Below are 17,674 nucleotides of genomic sequence, written 5' to 3' on the forward strand. Positions count from 1 at the left end.
CACACACACACACACACACATTTATATAAGAGCCAAAATTGCTACTTCCTGGAAGATTACCATCAGACCAATGTAATGCTCAAGAGACTTGAGGCTACAGGGAGTAGGGAAGTCTGGTAGGGGTTGGGATGGAGGGGTGGGGACATCCTCCTGGAGACAGGGGTAGGAGGTATGGGATGTGGAACAGTCAGAGTACAGACTGGGAGGGGGATAAAGATGAATGTTAAAAAAAAGATTAAAGAATTTTAAAAAATACATAAAAGGATAAGCAAGAATACTCCTAAAGCTATATTTATAACTGGCCAAACAAGAACCAGACCAAATATTAGTCCATATAGAAACTGTAGCAATTTTATAAAATGATTAATGCACAGTAGAAGAATTTCCACAATAAAATTGATGAATCTCAAAAATGTAGTTTTTACAAGAAGCTAGACAAAGCACCATACGCTGTTCTCCAAGAGACAGCAGCATGCATAAATACCAGCAACCAGTGACTGTTAGATTTTCCAGTGTGAACTTGGAAAAAAAATTGCATGTGCTTCACTAACTGCTGTTTTCCTAGCCTCATGAACCTTCTCCATATTAAACCAATGTTTTAAAGTTCTCAGTTAAAACACAAAGTTCTCTCCTCTCCCTTCTTTAGTCCTGTAGTCTACCTATTTATCCTGCCACAGCCTGCTTTACCCAAGAAGGCATCGGGACACTGGCTTGCTCCCTACTGTCCCGCCTCCTCCCTTTCTGGACTGGCAGTGAGATGGCGCTGTTATAAGGGTTTTGACTTTTGGCTACCCTCTGTGATCACATTAGATGACATCCTTTCTTTCTCCTCTCTTCCAGAAACCAGACCACAGCCTCTGTAGCCTTCCCTCTGCAGACTGATGGTAGCACGCCACTGCAGGCCTTGCAGAGTCCTTCCCAACTTCGGCTACAACGACAGCCCTGCTTCCAATATTGAAACTCAAGACAATCTTGAATCTTAACTTTTCTTTTATCTTGGACTCCAAGCACTTTGGCAGAGTCACATGATATGGAACTTCCCAGTCTCTCTAGAAACATCTAAGAACAAGGAATCCCCTTCCCCTTTTCTTCAAAACCAAAGGACAGCAATTATGCTAGCTATTCTGATGAGGTTCTTCTTTAACCCTAAAGGCTTGCTTTCCTCTTTCAGTACACCACCCTTTAGCAATGACAGTGTGGCTCTCCTAATAAAGATTTTCTGCATGGTAACTCACTGCCAGCTCCTTTCAACTGAGCCTGTAAGATCCTTTATAAGTTACAGCAATGAATCCCTGGTGCTATTTGATTATCATTGTCTGAAAATTCTGATTTCCCATGTTTGCTCACATTCATGGAAAGACAATAGTCATACTGACTTTGTCTCTGATGGAAATTGTTTCTTAACACAGGAAAGCATCCCCACCTTGACATCATCTGGTGTCTATCAGCTCCCATTCCTAAAAATGATGCTTTCAATTTTCTTGACTTTAGCACTTGAAAGATTTTTTTTTTCTTGCACAAAGTTTTACTGGACTCATCAGAAATTCACTATTCCTGGGTGTGCTAGAAAATGAAAAGGTAGCCTTCACTCCTTCCAAAATAATCTCTCATGGCCTTTTCTTTTTTTATGCCATCATAATATTTAAAAAGTGTTTGCCTGATTAAAAAGAAAAGTTTTCTCTTTTTTAAATGTGTTCAATCAAAAATATTTAAGTATATTTATTGGGTATAATATGACATTCTGATACATTTGCATTGTTAATAAATCAATAACAAATTCATAACCTTGCCTAGTACTTATATTTATTTTGATTCATTTTTAAATGATGTTGATTGTATAAGGCAATGCATAAAATTAGACTATCTCTCAGACATACATACATACATACATATAGACATACATATATACATACATAATGTGACTTGTCACATTTATCCCGTTACTCTCATCAAGAGGAACTTCCTTCCATATCCCTAACAGTCTCCTTTACTGTAATATGCTCACCACTATCTAGTGATACCTTTATTTATGATAGTTAATTTCACTTAATGAAATCCAGTTCCATCTGCTTTCTTATAAATGGCATTGTTTTATTTTTCTTTATACCTGGGAATATATATATATATATATATATATATATATATATATATATATATATTTGACACAGATTAGAATTCTCTGGGTAAAAGGGGGTCAACTGAATCTTTGCCTTTATCGGGCTAGGTTGTGAGTGTGTCGATAGACAGTTTTGCTTATTAGTTTATGGAGGATGAAGCCCACTGTGGGAGGTACCAACTCTGAGCAGTTATCCTTGAGCTTTATAGGAAAGCTAATGGATGAGCCACACAGATTGAGGCAGCAATGAGTATTTCCCCATTGTCCCCGCCTCCAGGTTTGTCTTGACTTCTTGCCCCAAATTCTTTCAAAGTTTGTGACCTGGAAGTGTAAACCAAATAAACCTTCTCCTGCACAAGCCACTTTTGATCAGAGTACAGTCTTACAATAACAGAAAGGAAATGAGAACCACAGTTACGTATCCAATAACTGAAACATAGGCTTATTTCACAGTTGACCGCTGTACTTTGTGTCATGGTAAGTGCTGGTAAGAGTTAAGGCAATTCTATAGTTAGCTGACTTTGAGTCTTATCACACCAGCTCCTGAATAATAACACCAAGATTTACTGTTATTTATTATAGCTTAGACCTTAGCTGTCAACTTCCCAGCTAGCTCATTTTACATAAATTAACCCAACTATTCTACTTCACTTTTGCCATATGGCCTCTTACCACTCAGTCTTGGCACTTGTTTCTTCTACGTGAAGCTGGTAAGTCCCCTCCCACATTCCCTACTTCTCAGTTGTTTCCCAGAGCTGTTCTGTATGCCTGGAAGTCCTGCCTTTCCTATCTTGCCTCAGCTATTGGTCATCAGATCGTTAGTAAAATAATCAGAAGTTAAGGCAGGTGATGATCCTTAAAATAATAATAATAATAATAATAATAATAATAATAATAATAATAATAATAATAATACCAAAGTTCTGCTAGTACTCAACTTTATAGGTCAGTATGGAAATCAACATTTGAATAATACAAAAACAACTTTTGCACAGCACACAAAAGTTTTATCCCAATATAATCTTTTGAGTATAAACACAGAAATGGTAGAGTTGTTTCATAGGATACCTTTATTTTTAATTCTTTGAGACATTACTGAATGGATACCCACGATGGCTGTGCTAACCTTTATTCTTACCTACAGTGAACGAGTTCCTCATTGACGTCCTCACCAACATTTGTTTTTGTTTCCTGATGATAGCCATTCTGACTTAAATGAAATTTCATTTTATCTTTAATTTGGAGTACTCTGTTGGTTAATATCTAAGGATAGTAATGTCTTTATGTATTTGTTGGTCATTTGTACTTTATCACCTGAAAAGTGCCTATCTGCTTCATTTGTCCATTTATTGATTAGTTTATTAATTTCTAATTAATTTTTAAGTTGTTTATGTGTGCCCAATATTAGCTACATGATGACCATCTAGAAAATACCTTCCATTCTTTAGGCTGCATATTCTATCACGTAGTTTGTTCCCTTGTCACAGGAAGCTTTTTTCGATTAGATGTAGTCTCACTAACTAATCTTTTCTATTTTCTTCTGGGCTATTGGAATCATATTTAGATAGTCATTGCTATGCCTAGACCTGATGTGTTTTATCTTGGTTTTATTTTTCTAATAGTTTCAAATGGACTAAAGTTAGGGTCATTGGTTCATTTTATTTTTGTACTAAGCAAGACTGAAAGATATAGATTTATTCTTCAACATATAGCTCTTCAGTTTTCCCAGCTATACTGGAGAAATATATTTTGAAGAAGCTCTTCATTCAACATGTTTGCAAAATTCACACTGCTTTGGCTGAAGGCACGTATTTTTGGATGACATAGCCTGTTCCACAAGTCTGGGTGTTCTTGTAACATCATCATTATTATTTGGGTTATGATTGCTTTGGCTAATTAGGGTTTTTATATGCCCATATCAATTTCAGCATTATTTTTCTGTTTCTGGAAAGAATGCCATTGAAGTAGGGCTCTATTGAATCTGAATTTATTGACTCATGCTACGTTAGCATTGAGAAGACTTAAAATTCCAGTATAAAGCCATTGTCTGCTTGGAAAGCAGACAAAAGCCTCTTGTTATTGAATGCTTTATCAAAGTTAGAGTGATTCTCTTGATCCCTCCTTATATTCAGGAGAAGGAAAGAAAAGTTTTGCATAAATTGACTTTATGTGTAAGATAAAATTTGGCCCAAAGGTAGTGTCTGTACAATATATTACAAGATATCTTAAAGTACAACCCAGTTGGAACATTACTTAAGTATACACCCTGATAACACTGCAACTGGACCTCAGTCAACCATGGAAACTTAAGTACTGTAGGAAAACTGCAGTGTTTACTCTTACTGTTTACTATAAAAACTTGCTTATTAATTTGCCCACTATTAAAATAACAAGTCTTAGAATATATTAATGACAATCACTGTCTTCCCAGCTTTCATATTATTGTCAATATTTTTGTTTAATTTTGCTTTTGTGTATATGAGAGTGGCCATACTATTATAATTATGCTTTTTCAAAATACTTTAATATATATTTACTCAAGGTTCATCAATTACTTTGCTTAGTCCTTTTTACATTATCTTTTCCTTTTTGGGTCCTTTTGTTCTGTACTTATATGTTAGGTTTTTTTACTATTAAATAGCTTCATAGAACAGCTATGATTTTCTGACAAATAGCTTGTTTAAATTTTTACAATTAACTATTGTAGAGACATGCATTTCTAGACAAAGTTTTTCCTTCAACAATGTATGAAAGATATTCACTGTATTCTAACGAGCCTGCTATAAAGCTGATTATAAGTATACTTATCTTTATTTAGGATCCCTTACCCCTCTTACCTGATTGTGAGATGCTAATTATTTATTAGTAGCAGAGTCCACATAAAAGGTGATTTTCTTTACTTCCTTTGTTGGGGATGGCTGAAACAGGGTTTCATTTTGTAGTATAGAATGTCCTGAATGAACCTCACTATGAGAATCAGGCAGGCATTGAACTTTCATTGTTTCTTATGCTTCAGCTCACCATATCTGGAATTACAGGCATAAATTATGTCATGAAATCTTTTTATCTTTCTTTTTAAATTATGTTTATTTTTATCTATGATTCCATTATGGCCCAAGAATTACTTCCTTGGGTTGAAGCTAGAGTGCTAAATGGATATGGCTATCTTTCAAAGATATCCAATAGCCTGGGGGATAGGTGAATAAGATCTGCCAGAAAAAAAAAGATTCCATATATATATATATATATATATATATATATATATATATATATATATTCAGATCAATGAAAAGTTTGTTAAATGGTTCAATAAATGGTATTCTAAATACTAAAAATGTTTTTTAAAGTTGTTTGTACTTTGCAATAAAAAAGGAAACTGTCAGAAATCATAAAAAGGAGATTTTAAAAAACACCCTTACGTAATAATATGAAGGTAAATATTAAGAACCTTTATTGTTATCCTGATGTAAATTCAATTCATTTCAATTCCTAAAGAAGTCACTTAATGTTCCACTCAATATAGATTATTTTATTTTTAGAATTTAACGTGTCATGACAATTTATATACATTTGGTAAAAGTAGATTTGTCAAAGATAATGAAAAGACATTTAAACCACTTGGATTCTACATTTCATAATGCTGAAAACGATAAAGAAGACTTTCTGAAATGCTATAATGGTTTGAAAATTGAAGTGCCTGCTGTGCCCTTAATTGGACACTGTCTACTGGAGATGCTGGCACTGTGGTGATGACAATAGGGTACTCCTGTGATACTACTGTATCCAGAGGAGAGAGGATACTTTAATATAATGACTAAAATGTCACTAGTGTTAAGAATTTGAAGAGTAAATATAGAAAAGTGTGAAAAATATTTTATAGATTAAATTAGGAATTGTGCCATCTAAGTTCTAAAAACATTATATATGCTACAATGCTGCATTTATCTCATTTTCAAAAAAGACAGGCCTTGGTCCTTTGATGTCTCAAAAACCCTATACCTGACTATAGATCCTGCAAACTTCATGTCTGCCAAACACTCCAAGAGATTCCTATTAGTGATTCTAATCACTCCAAGAAATTCCTGAGCAAACATCCGCCAAATACACACACATTGCACGTTTCACCAAAGCAGACCTAATACTGTGGGTATACAAATGCTCTTAATCAGACTGTAGTTCCTTTAAGCCATTGTTCAAACGTGGTCTTTTCTAAGGACTTGTAGGCAAGCATGTGCACATGTGCTACCAGAGGCATACTTACAGACTTGTTCCCAGCTACAACTCTGAAAGAGGGAACGTTGTGATGTAACAATGAGAAGGGCCAGGTCTTCCCTCCTCATGATCTGGCTGAAGCTTTCCAAAAAATAAATGAAGAACCCCCCTACCATGCACCTCACAATTTTTCCATTATTTTTAGATGAAGCCTCAAACCCAGAAAAGGATACTTGTCTTAGTATCAGCTCTAATTACTAAGTTACAAGAATCAGTAACATCTGTACAAGGAAAAAATAGGATTCATATCCACCAAAGTCACTGACAGTTGTCCTCCACCACTACTATTCATTGGTGAATAGTACAGTTACAGGTTACAATTATAGCGTAGTATTAGGCTATAAGCCAAATGACAGGCACATAGCCTAGATTAAGTTTCATTCAATGGTAATATCAGAGACTATCCTATTTGTCCAAGGACCTGGCAGTGGAGGTCTCTAACTGTTGAAACTAGTCTGAAAACAGTGAAAAGTATTTGCTCTTTTAAGTGTACAGATATGAGTGCAAAGCAACAGAGATCATACAAACCGTACTAATAGCACCAATCAAAGGAAACTAAGAAAACAAAAGAGATGAACTTGAAAGAGAGGAGATCAGTGTTTCAAAATCATATAATCATAGAGTTTCAATAAAAAGCTTAAGATAAGGAACAGGAAAGGTTGCACAATGAAACTCTGAGGTAAGACTTTATAAATGTTGGGACAGATGTAGAGAGTCAGATTCATGAAGTTTAAAGGACCTGAGTGAGATCATTTCAAAGAATCTTTCTATAAAATGTAATATAATAAAATATTTTCTTTTAAAATATAGGGCATAATTTGGGAAACAATGTATCAGTTGCACAGGACACTCTAGTCAACTGTTAGTAGACATCCTGTAAGTCAGCATTGACCAGGATGATGATTTCAGTGCAGTAAAAAATTCAGGAAGTAAAGAGTTACTTCTAAATATGATACATTAACACACAAATACTGTACTTCACAAACAAAAGTTCAGCTATTTGATATAGGAAGATATTGAGAAACAACATGTAAGTCTATGAAGATATAAAACTCCTTGGTAAAGGTAAAAGAGTAAATCTAATGTTGGTACAGAAATCACTTGATTTAGTATAAACAAAATATTAACACATTAAAAATAACTAGCTAGAATATTTTTAATGAGTAGATTATGTAAAACAGATACAAAGTGTAAGAGAAGCACAATGAAAAGGTACAAGGAGAAAATAACATGGCATTTATATTTCCATGATACTATTGGTTTAAAGCACAACTAAATCTAGTAATGCATTACATACTTGTTACAATGATAGAAATCCTTATGTTTATATAATAGAAAGGAATCAATCACTATTAAAATACAACAAATGACAAAAGAAGAGGGTTAAAGAAAACAAGAAAGTTACAATATCATTTCTAATTTATCAGTAATCTAATTCCTGACCTATTTATAATTACTTTAAATGTGAACATGTTCTAAAGTCCAATATAAAAAAATAAAGAATGGCTAAGTGGAATTAAAAACAAGATCCAACAATGTACCATTGACCAGAAAACCACATTAGCTTTAAAGGCACACATAGTCCAAGGAAAAAAAAAAAAGAACAATTCTAATGCAAATTAAACCCAAAAGACAGCAGAGGTGGTTGTGCCTGCATCAGACAAAAATAAATGGTCATAGCTGCCTTGATCACAGTACCAGAAACAGAAATAACCTCAGTACATCAAGTAATGATCAGATAATGCAAATGTGTTACATTTCTAAAATGGAATAGTATGCAGTTTCAATTGGTTTGGTCTTTTTCTAAGACTCCTAACAGTGGGAATTGGGGCTCTTTCTGACTCTTTTGCCTGCTTTTGGAACCATTTCATTCCTACTGGGTTGCCTCATCCAGCCTTAATATGAGGAACGTGCCTAGCCTTACTGCAACTTGATATTCCATGTTTGGTTGATATCCCTAAGAGGCCTGCCCTTTTCTGGAGGACTATGGAGATGGAGTGGATGGGGGATGAAGACATAATTGGGAGAAGAGAAAAGATGGGAAACTGCTGTCTGTATATATGAGAGAAGAATAACTACAAATTTAAATATTGAAAGACAAAATAAAAATTTAAAGTATAGTTTTTAAAAAAGGATAAAAGATGCACCTTTGCGCAGAACGGATCCAATGTTCTGGATCTCCACCCACTCAGCACACATCCACGTGCAGCTTGAACCCCAGGTGATCGGACTCATCCAGGATCACAGGTGAGAGCCCCAAACCTGCCCCAATATCTGGCATCACCAGCACCCTGGGAAACTAGGGATGCAGGTACTACACCCATCCAGAGACCCTTGCTCATTCTGGTTTGCACCTGTGACCAGAACAGAGCTTATGCTTTGGATCCCCACCCACTCAGCCCATACCCAGATGCAGCCTGACCTCCAGGAGTTCTGACACATCCAGAATCACGAGATCACAGTATTACAGGCTCACAGAAGGGACAGGCTCCAGTCAGAGATAGCAAAGCCAGTTAACACCACAGATAACCAGATGGCAACAGGCAAGTACAAGAACATAAGCAAAAGAAACCAATATTACTTGGCAACATCAGAACCTAGTTCTCCCACTACAGCAAGCCCTGGATACCCCCTACACACCTGAAAAGCAAGATTCAGATCTAAATTCTCATTTTGTGAAGATGATAGAGGACTTTAAGAAGGACATAAATATCTCCCTTGAAGAAATACAGGAAAACATGAGTAAACAAGTAGAAGCTCTTAAAGAGGAAACAACATAAATCCCTTAAAGAATTACAGGAAAGCACCATCAAACAGGTGAAGGAATTAAACAAAACAATCCAGGAACTAAAACTCGAAGTAGAAACCTTAAAGAAAACACAAAGAGAGACAACCCTGGAATTGGAAAACCTAGGAAAGAGAGCAGGAGTTACAGATGTAAGCGTCACAAACACAATAAATGAGATAGAAGAGAGAATCTGAGGTGTAGAAGATATCATGGAAAAAATTGACACAAGTCAAAGAAAATACAAAAAGCAAAAAGCAAAAAGCAAAAAGCAAAAGCTCCTAACTCAAACCATTCAAGAAATCCAGGACACAATGAAAAGACCAAACCTAAGTATAATGGGAATAAAAAAGAGTGAAGATGCCAAATTCAAAGTTTCTTTATAGAAGAAAACTTCTCTAACCTAATTAAAGAAATACCCATAAAAATACAAGAAGCCTCCAGAACGTCAAACAGATGGAAACAGAAAAGAAATTCCTTCCAGGAATGCAGGGATGGTTCAACATATCCAGCAATGTAATACACTATATAAACACAATATATGAAAACCCAACAATGTAATACACTATATAAACAAACTCAAAGAAAAAAAAAACATGATTATCTCATTAGATGCTGAAATAGCCTTTGACAAAATACAACATCCTTCATATTAAAAGTATTGCAGAGATCAGGAATCCATGATCCTTACCTAAACATAGTAAAGGCAATATACAGCAAACCAGTTGCCAACATTAAACTAAATGGAGAAAAACTCAAAGCAATCCCATTAAAAGCAGGGACAAGACAAGGCTGCCCATTCTAGCCCAATCTATTCAATATAGTACTCTAAGTCTTAGCCAGAGCAATTAGATAACAAAAGGATGTCAAAGGGATACAAATTGGAAAAGAAGAAGTCAAGACATCACTATTTGCAGATGATAAGTTAGTATAGATAAGTGATCATAAAAATTCTACCAGAGAGCTGCTATACCTGATAAACATCTTCAACAATGTGACTGGATATAAAATTAACTCAAACAAATCAGTAGCCTTCCTCTATTTAAAGGATAAACAGGCTGAGAAAGAAATTAGGGAAATGAAACCCTTCAAAATAGGCACAAGTAAAATAAAATATCTTCCTGTGAATCTGACCAACAAAGTGAAAGATATGTATGACAAGAACTTCAAGTCCCTGAAAAAAGAAATCAAAGAAGATATCAGAAGTTCGAAAGAACTCCTATGCTCATGAACTATCAGGATTAATATAGTAAAAATGGCCGTTTTACCAAAAGCAATCTACAGATTCAATGCAAAGCCTATCAAAATTTCAACTCAATTCTTCATAGAGCTAAAAATAGCAATTCTATTTCAAATAACAAAATTATATTCATTTGGAATAACAAAAACTCAGAATATCAAAATCTATTCTCAATGATAGAAGAACTTCTGGGGGAAGATCACCATTCCTGACCTCAAGCTGTACTACAGAGCAATAGTGACTAAAAATACATTGTATTGGTGCAGAGACAGGATGGTAGATCAATGGAATATAATTGAAAACCCAGAAATGAATGCAAATAACTATGGTCACTTGATCTTTGACAAAGCAGCTAAAACCATCCAGTGGTTAAAAGACAGCATTTTCAACAAATGGTGCTGGCACAACTGGTGGTTATCATGTAGAAGAATGCGAATTGATTCATTCTTATCTCCTTGTACAAAACTCAACTCCAAGTGGATCAAGGACTTCTACATAAAACCAGATACAATGAACCTAATATGAAAGAAATTGGGGAAGAACCTCGAACACATGGGCATGGGAAAATTTCCTCAACAGGACAAAAATGGCTCAGGCACTAAGAATAACAATAGACAAATGTGACCTCATAACATTGAAAAGCTTCTTTAAAGCAAAGGACACTGTCAATAGAACAAAATGGCATCCCACAGACTAGGAAAAGATCTTTACCAACCCAACATCTGATAGAGAGCTAATATCCAAAATATATAAAGAACTCAAGAAATTAGACTCCAGAGAACTAAACACTATTTAAAAATGGGGTATAGTCATATGCAACCACCAAACCCAGACACTATTGCATATGCCAGCAAGATTTTGCTGACAGGACCCTAATATAGCTATCTCTTGTGAGGCTATGCCAGTGCCTGGCAAATTCAGAAGTGATGCTCACAGTCATCTATTGGATAGAACACAGGTTTCCTAATGGAGGAGCTAGAGGAAGTATCCAAGGATCATATAGGAGGATCAGCAATATGAACTAACCAGTACCCCACAGAACTGTGTCTTTAGTTTCATAAGTAGCAGAGGATGGCCTAGTCAACCATCAATGGGAGGAGGGGTCCTTGGTCTTGCAAAGATCATATGCCCCAGTACAGAGGAATGCCAGGGCCAGGAAGCAAGAGTGGGTGGGTTGGGGAATAGGATGGGGGGAGGGTATAGGGGAATTCAGGTTAGCATTTGAAATGTAAATGAAGAAAATATCTAATAAAAATGAAAAACAATGGAGTATAGAGCTAAAAAGACAATTCTGAACTGAAGAAGCTCAAATGACAGAGAAGCACCTAAAGAAATGTTCAATATTCTTAGTCATCAGGGAAATGAAAATCAAAATGACCATGAGATTCCACCTCACTCCATCAGAATAAAAATAAAAAAATGCAGGTGATAGCAGATGCTTGCAAGGATGTGGGGAAAGAGAAACACTCCTCCATTGTTTTTGGGAATACAAGCTGGTAAAATAACTTTGGAAATCAATCTGCCAGTTCCTGAGAAAATTGGAAATTTTTCTACCTGATGACCCAACTGTACTGCTTCTAGGTATTTATCAAAAAGATGCTCCAACATTGAAAGATCTGTATGATAAGATCTTCAAGACTCTGAAGAAAGAAATTGAAGATGATCTCAGAAGATGGAAAGATCTCCCATGCTCAAGGATTGGCAGGATAACATAGTCAAAAATGGCCATCCTGCTAAAAGCAATCTACAGATTCAATGAAGTCAAAATTCCAACTCAATTCTTCACTGAGTTAGAAAGGGCAATTTGCAAATTCATNTGGANTAATAAAAAATCTAGGATAGCAAAAACTATCCTCAACAATAAAAGAACCTCTGGTAGAATCACCATGCCTGACCTTAAGCTGTACTACAGAGCAATTGTGATAAAAACTGCATGGTACTGGGACAGCGACAGACAAGTAGATTGATGGAATAGAATTGAAGAGCCATAAATGAACCCACACATCTATGGTCACTTGATCTTTGACAATGGAGTTAAACCATCCAGTGGAAAAATGACAGCATTTTCAACAAATGGTGCTGGCACAACTGGCGGCTATCATGTAGAAGAATGAGAATTGATCCATTCTTGGGCAAATGGATGGTATCTGGAGGATATCATCCTTAGTGTGGTAACCCAGTTACAAAAGAAGTCACTAGATATGCACTCACTGGTAATTGGATATTAGTCCATAAACTTAGAATACCTAAGATGCAATTTGCAAAACACAAGAAAACCAAGAAGGAAGACCAACATGTGGATACTTCCTTCCTTCTTAGAATAAGGNACAAAATACCCATGAAAGGAGTTACAGAGACAAAGTTTGGAGCTAAGATGAAAGGATAGACTATCCAGAGACTACCCCACCCAGGGATCCATCCCATCATCAGCCACCAAACCCAGACACTATTGGGCATGCCAGCAAGATGTTGCTGAAAGGATACATATTGCAGTCTCTTGTGAGGCTAAGCCAGTGCCTGGAAAACACAGAAGTGGATGCTCACAGTCAGGTATTGGATGGAACACAGGGTCCCCAAAGGAGGAACTAGAGAAAGTACCCAAGGAGCTGAAGGGGTCTCCAACCCTATAGATGGAACAACAATATGAACTAACCAGTAACCCCAGAGCTCATGTCTCTAGCTGCATATTTAGCAGAAGATGGCCTAGTTGACCATCATTGGGAAGAGAGGCCCTCTGGTCTTGCAAACTATATATGCCCCAGTACAGGGGAATGTCAGGGCCATGAAGTGGGAGTGGGTGGTTAGGTAAGCAGGGGCGGTGGGAGGATATAGGGAAATTTAATAATATAGGGAAATTTCGGTATAGCATTGGAAATGTAAATAAAAAATATCTAATAAAAGAATAAAAAAGAAAATTGCTTTAAATAAATAAATCAATAAATATTAAATTGTCATAGGAGAAAAAAAATGCTCCAACATATAACAAGGACATATACTCTACTATGTTTATAATAGCCTTATTTGTAATAGCCAGAAGCTGGAAACAAATCAGATATTCCTCAACAGAAGAAGGATATAGAAAATATGATACATTTACACAATGGAGTACTACTCAACTATTGGCTTCATACAGACACAAGAATGACTCAAATTTGTATATAGACTGATATGTAAGACCTGAAATGTCATAACTGAGGAAATCCTTTATTAGAAAGGTGGGATGTTTGTTCTTTTACATCTAAACAAATCTGGTAATATTCCACCAAAATCAAATTATTAAATTAAAAAAATCCCAGAGCAGTAAAAGCCAAATTAGTTCAATGAAAAGACTGCCAATAGGCTTTACACAGGAAAGGAAACCTTTACACAACATGATTGTGATAAAAGTCAGCATATGACACAGGTCATGCACTCTCTGCTCATCGTGCATCAGTCTCAAAACAACTCACCTAAAACATGATGGAATGCTGTAATGAGACTGTTTTTAAGTAAATTTAACAAGTATAGGGAAAACTGTTCATCCTCAATCATTGCCTACAAATTCAAAATAGTATAATATGGGATTGAAAAGATGGCTCAGTGGGTAAAGGTGCTTGCTGCCATGTCTAATGACATGACATTCACCCTAGGGTATGCAAAAGTGGAATGTGAGAAATGACTCCCCAACTTGTCTTCTGACCACAACATACCCACTGAGCATGTATACACAAAGAGGGGCAGTACACATAAAAGTAGAGAGATAAAATTATTCAACCATAAAAAGAACAATCTTGCTATTTGCTACATGAATAAGCCTGAAGGACAGCATGATCAGTTATACAAGCTAGATACAGAAAGGCAAGTACTATATTATTTTACTTATGCAATGATAAATATAAACAACTTAAAGTTATAGAAGCAGAGTGGAATAGTGTTTGCCAGAGGCTACAGGCTATGGAAATGAGGAAAAGAGGATCAAAGGGTATAAATGTTTAGTAATGAGATGTATAAGCTCTGGGGATGCAGAGCATAGCCTGGTGGCCATATTAATACTATTGCACTGTGTGTATGTTGAATTGGCTGACATATTAGATCTTAAGTGTTTTCAGGAGAGTGGCAAACATACACACACACACACACACACACACACACACACACACACACACACACACAGAAAACTAATTCTGTGAACTAATAGATGATTGACTGTATTATGTAATGTTATATGTATCTGCAATTTATCACATTACATGCCTTAAATTCAGTTTTGATCATTAAAATTGGTTTGATTTTCAACGTTTCATAAATTTCAGCAATAATAGAATAGATCACCAGTTTAAATTACATGTGACGTTATGTGACCCAAAGACTTCTGTGTCCAGGAGTGGTTTTCTTTGCAAAAGTTCACTAAATATGTGAGGCTATACATGTCAAAATGGGGTCTAAGTAAGATCTGTAATAAGAGATGTTGTCTCTTTGGGGACACATCACTTGAGATTTCTGTTCTGAGAAATACTAGATATGCCAAACTCTGTTTAGAAAATTTTATGACATTCTTTAGAAAATACAAAATGTAATTATATATCCATTCACAGTCTTGTGTGACAAGTATTTTATTTTGTTATTCCAATTCTCTTTATCTAGTTGGATGATAATTGCTTGAGGTGTGAGATGCTCCTGTTTGTGTATAAAGACATCGTTGGAGGTACGTTTGAGTGTTCTTGTTAAAAATGTGAGAGGACCTTCTGTTATGTTTGCCAGTACTGGAATGGAAAATGAGACCACAAGAATTTGGGTCTCCTGTCTCCTGTTAAACCCTGGAAAATCTTAGGCCTAGTCAGGTAGCCTGTTGGCTGGAAATGCTGGCTAAGATAGGAGGACTTTAAAATCAAGGCTCTCCTGGGCTAAAGAACGATTTCAAGATCAGCCTGAGTAACTTAATCAGACATCATCTTAAAATATAAAATACAAAAAGGTCTGGGATATAGCTCAGGGCTGGAGTATTAAACTAGACTCTGAGAGCCCCCGCCCCCACCATGCAGCAAAAGATAATAAGCTAAACAGCAAACAAGCAAATATGTTAACATGGCTCTTGTTTTAACTCATATTAATTTGTAGGGTTTTTAAAATAATTAATTAGAAAAAGAAGGTGATAGATTTTTATCCTGTGGAACTCAAAGGTCTCTCTTTAGCAAAGTGGTTATTTAGGGCAGACATGTGAGTCCTGGCTTGACTTGCCTTGGCTCAGACTCTGCTAATCTGCCTTACCCTCCACTTCTCAAACCTACAATTCTAGATGACTCCACATCCTTCTGCCCATGCTGGCAATAACAAACACTATCATTGTTATTCAATCTGTTGGATTTTAATTTCTTGGATTGCAGGGGAAACATTTAAAGGATAAAGCTTTTCCTTCATGTATGATGACAATGTTCTACCTTGACAAATTCAAAGGCTGTTAATTCTCAGGAAGCAGGCTATCCTGACCCAAACTGTGACTCACCTACTGCAGGCAGTTCCTGTTTAATCATCTCACATGCACTTGTTTAGGATGAGAACAGGTCTCAGGAGCTGCAGCCAACCCAGATCTGGCTGTCCCAGCATCATCTGAGATAAAGGAAGTGGCACAGTCATGTTCTTCTAGAGGAGCTAGCTAACTTACACAAGCTCCGAATCCCTGAAACATCTAGTGTTTTACTATGAAACTGACACATTTGGTCATGGTTGCTCTATGTACAAACTCTTTTGACATCATAGAATATGTTACCCAGGAACAAATGTCAGCATGAAGAATACCTATTCTTCTTGGGTCCCTAAAAACAATCCAGTTTACTATGCACAGTTTAAAGATAACATTCCAGAATCACACACAATTTGTTTTGAATAACAATTAAGCCAAATCTCTCAAACTCATGAAAATGGTATTCTGATATCTATAAATAAATTGTTTAAAGTATTTCATTATAATCATTAGTACCTGGGTCTACCCACCCATCTCAATTTTTTTTAACCCAGAATTGCTCCTGTCTAAAGGAAACACAGGGACAAAGAGTGCAGCAGAGACTGAAGGAAAGGCCATCCAGAGACTGCCCAACCTGGGGATCCATCCCACATGCAGACACCAAACCCAGACACTATAGTAGAGACCAAGATGTGCATGCTGACAGGAGCCTGATACAACTATCTTCTGAGAGGCACAGGGAACCCTAGGAGGAGTTATTTCCCCTAACTGAAGGAGTTGAAGGGGTTCACAACCCCATAGGAAGAACAACAATATCAACCAACCAGATCCCCCAGTGCTCCCAGAGACTAAACCACCAACTAAAGATCATACATGGAAGAACCTGTGGCTCTGGTTGCATATGTAGCAGAGGATGGCCTTATCAGGCATCAATGGGAGAGGAGGCCCTCAATGCCCCAATGTAGGGGAATGTAGAGTGGTGAGGTGGGAGTGAGTAGATTGGTGGGGGAGCACACTCATAGAAGCAGGAGTGAGGGGGGATGGAATAGAGGGTTTGCAGAGGGGAAACCAAAAAGGGGACAACATTTGAAATGTAAATAAATAAAATAAGCAATAAATTTTTTTAAAAAATCACTAGTACCAACAATAGAATATGTGATGCCTGGAGCATACGATACATATACTGTCAGGCTAGATTTTGGGTACTTGAAAATTTAGACCATTAAAACTTTCTTGACTTTACTTGATTTTTGAGGTCCCTATGTAATCACTGATGAACCTGAAGCCTTTATACTTTTGCCTCCAGCTTTTACATATTGGCATTACAGATATTGCAATTCAGGAGAGTTTTTCAAATTTTAAATTAATTAGTTCATATTCATATTGATGCCTTCCCAACTGCTTAAACACTGCTTTTTCTGGATTTAGATTCCTTTCCTTCTGTGTTCACAGCCAACCATGGGACAGCCAACCATGGACAATACAGAGAAAATCACATTATATACATTTCAAAAGCCATGGAAACTAGCACACTGCACACCAGATATGTAATAAAAAGTGAACAAGTTGGCATTGAAGATTTTTTTCTACAAAGTATGAATTTTAATATTTGTAAAATATAGTAAAGATAGAAGTAGAAGTTAGCTGTGATATAGCTGTCTCTTGTGAGGCTATGTCAGTGCCTGGCAAATACAGAAGTGGATGCTCACAGTCAGCTATTGGATGGAACACAGGGCCCCTAGTGGAGGTGCTAGAGAAAGTACCCAAGGAGCTTAAGGGGGCTGCAACCCTATAGGTGGAACAACAATATGAACTAACCAG

General features: G+C 36.4%; 1 protein-coding gene across 1 annotated transcript in view; it reads left to right on the forward strand.

Moving 5' to 3' along the window:
- Nucleotides 1-958, forward strand: part of LOC110326754 (chromodomain-helicase-DNA-binding protein 6-like) — a 126,276-nt gene extending 125,318 nt beyond the window's left edge. The window contains 1 exon segment of the mRNA XM_021205334.2: nucleotides 841-958. Coding sequence (XP_021060993.1) covers nucleotides 841-958 — 118 coding nt within the window.
- Nucleotides 959-17,674: the final 16,716 nt, after the last annotated feature.

Source organism: Mus pahari, chromosome 9 (genome assembly GCF_900095145.1).
Source record: "Mus pahari chromosome 9, PAHARI_EIJ_v1.1, whole genome shotgun sequence".
Lineage (NCBI taxonomy): Eukaryota > Metazoa > Chordata > Mammalia > Rodentia > Muridae > Mus > Mus pahari.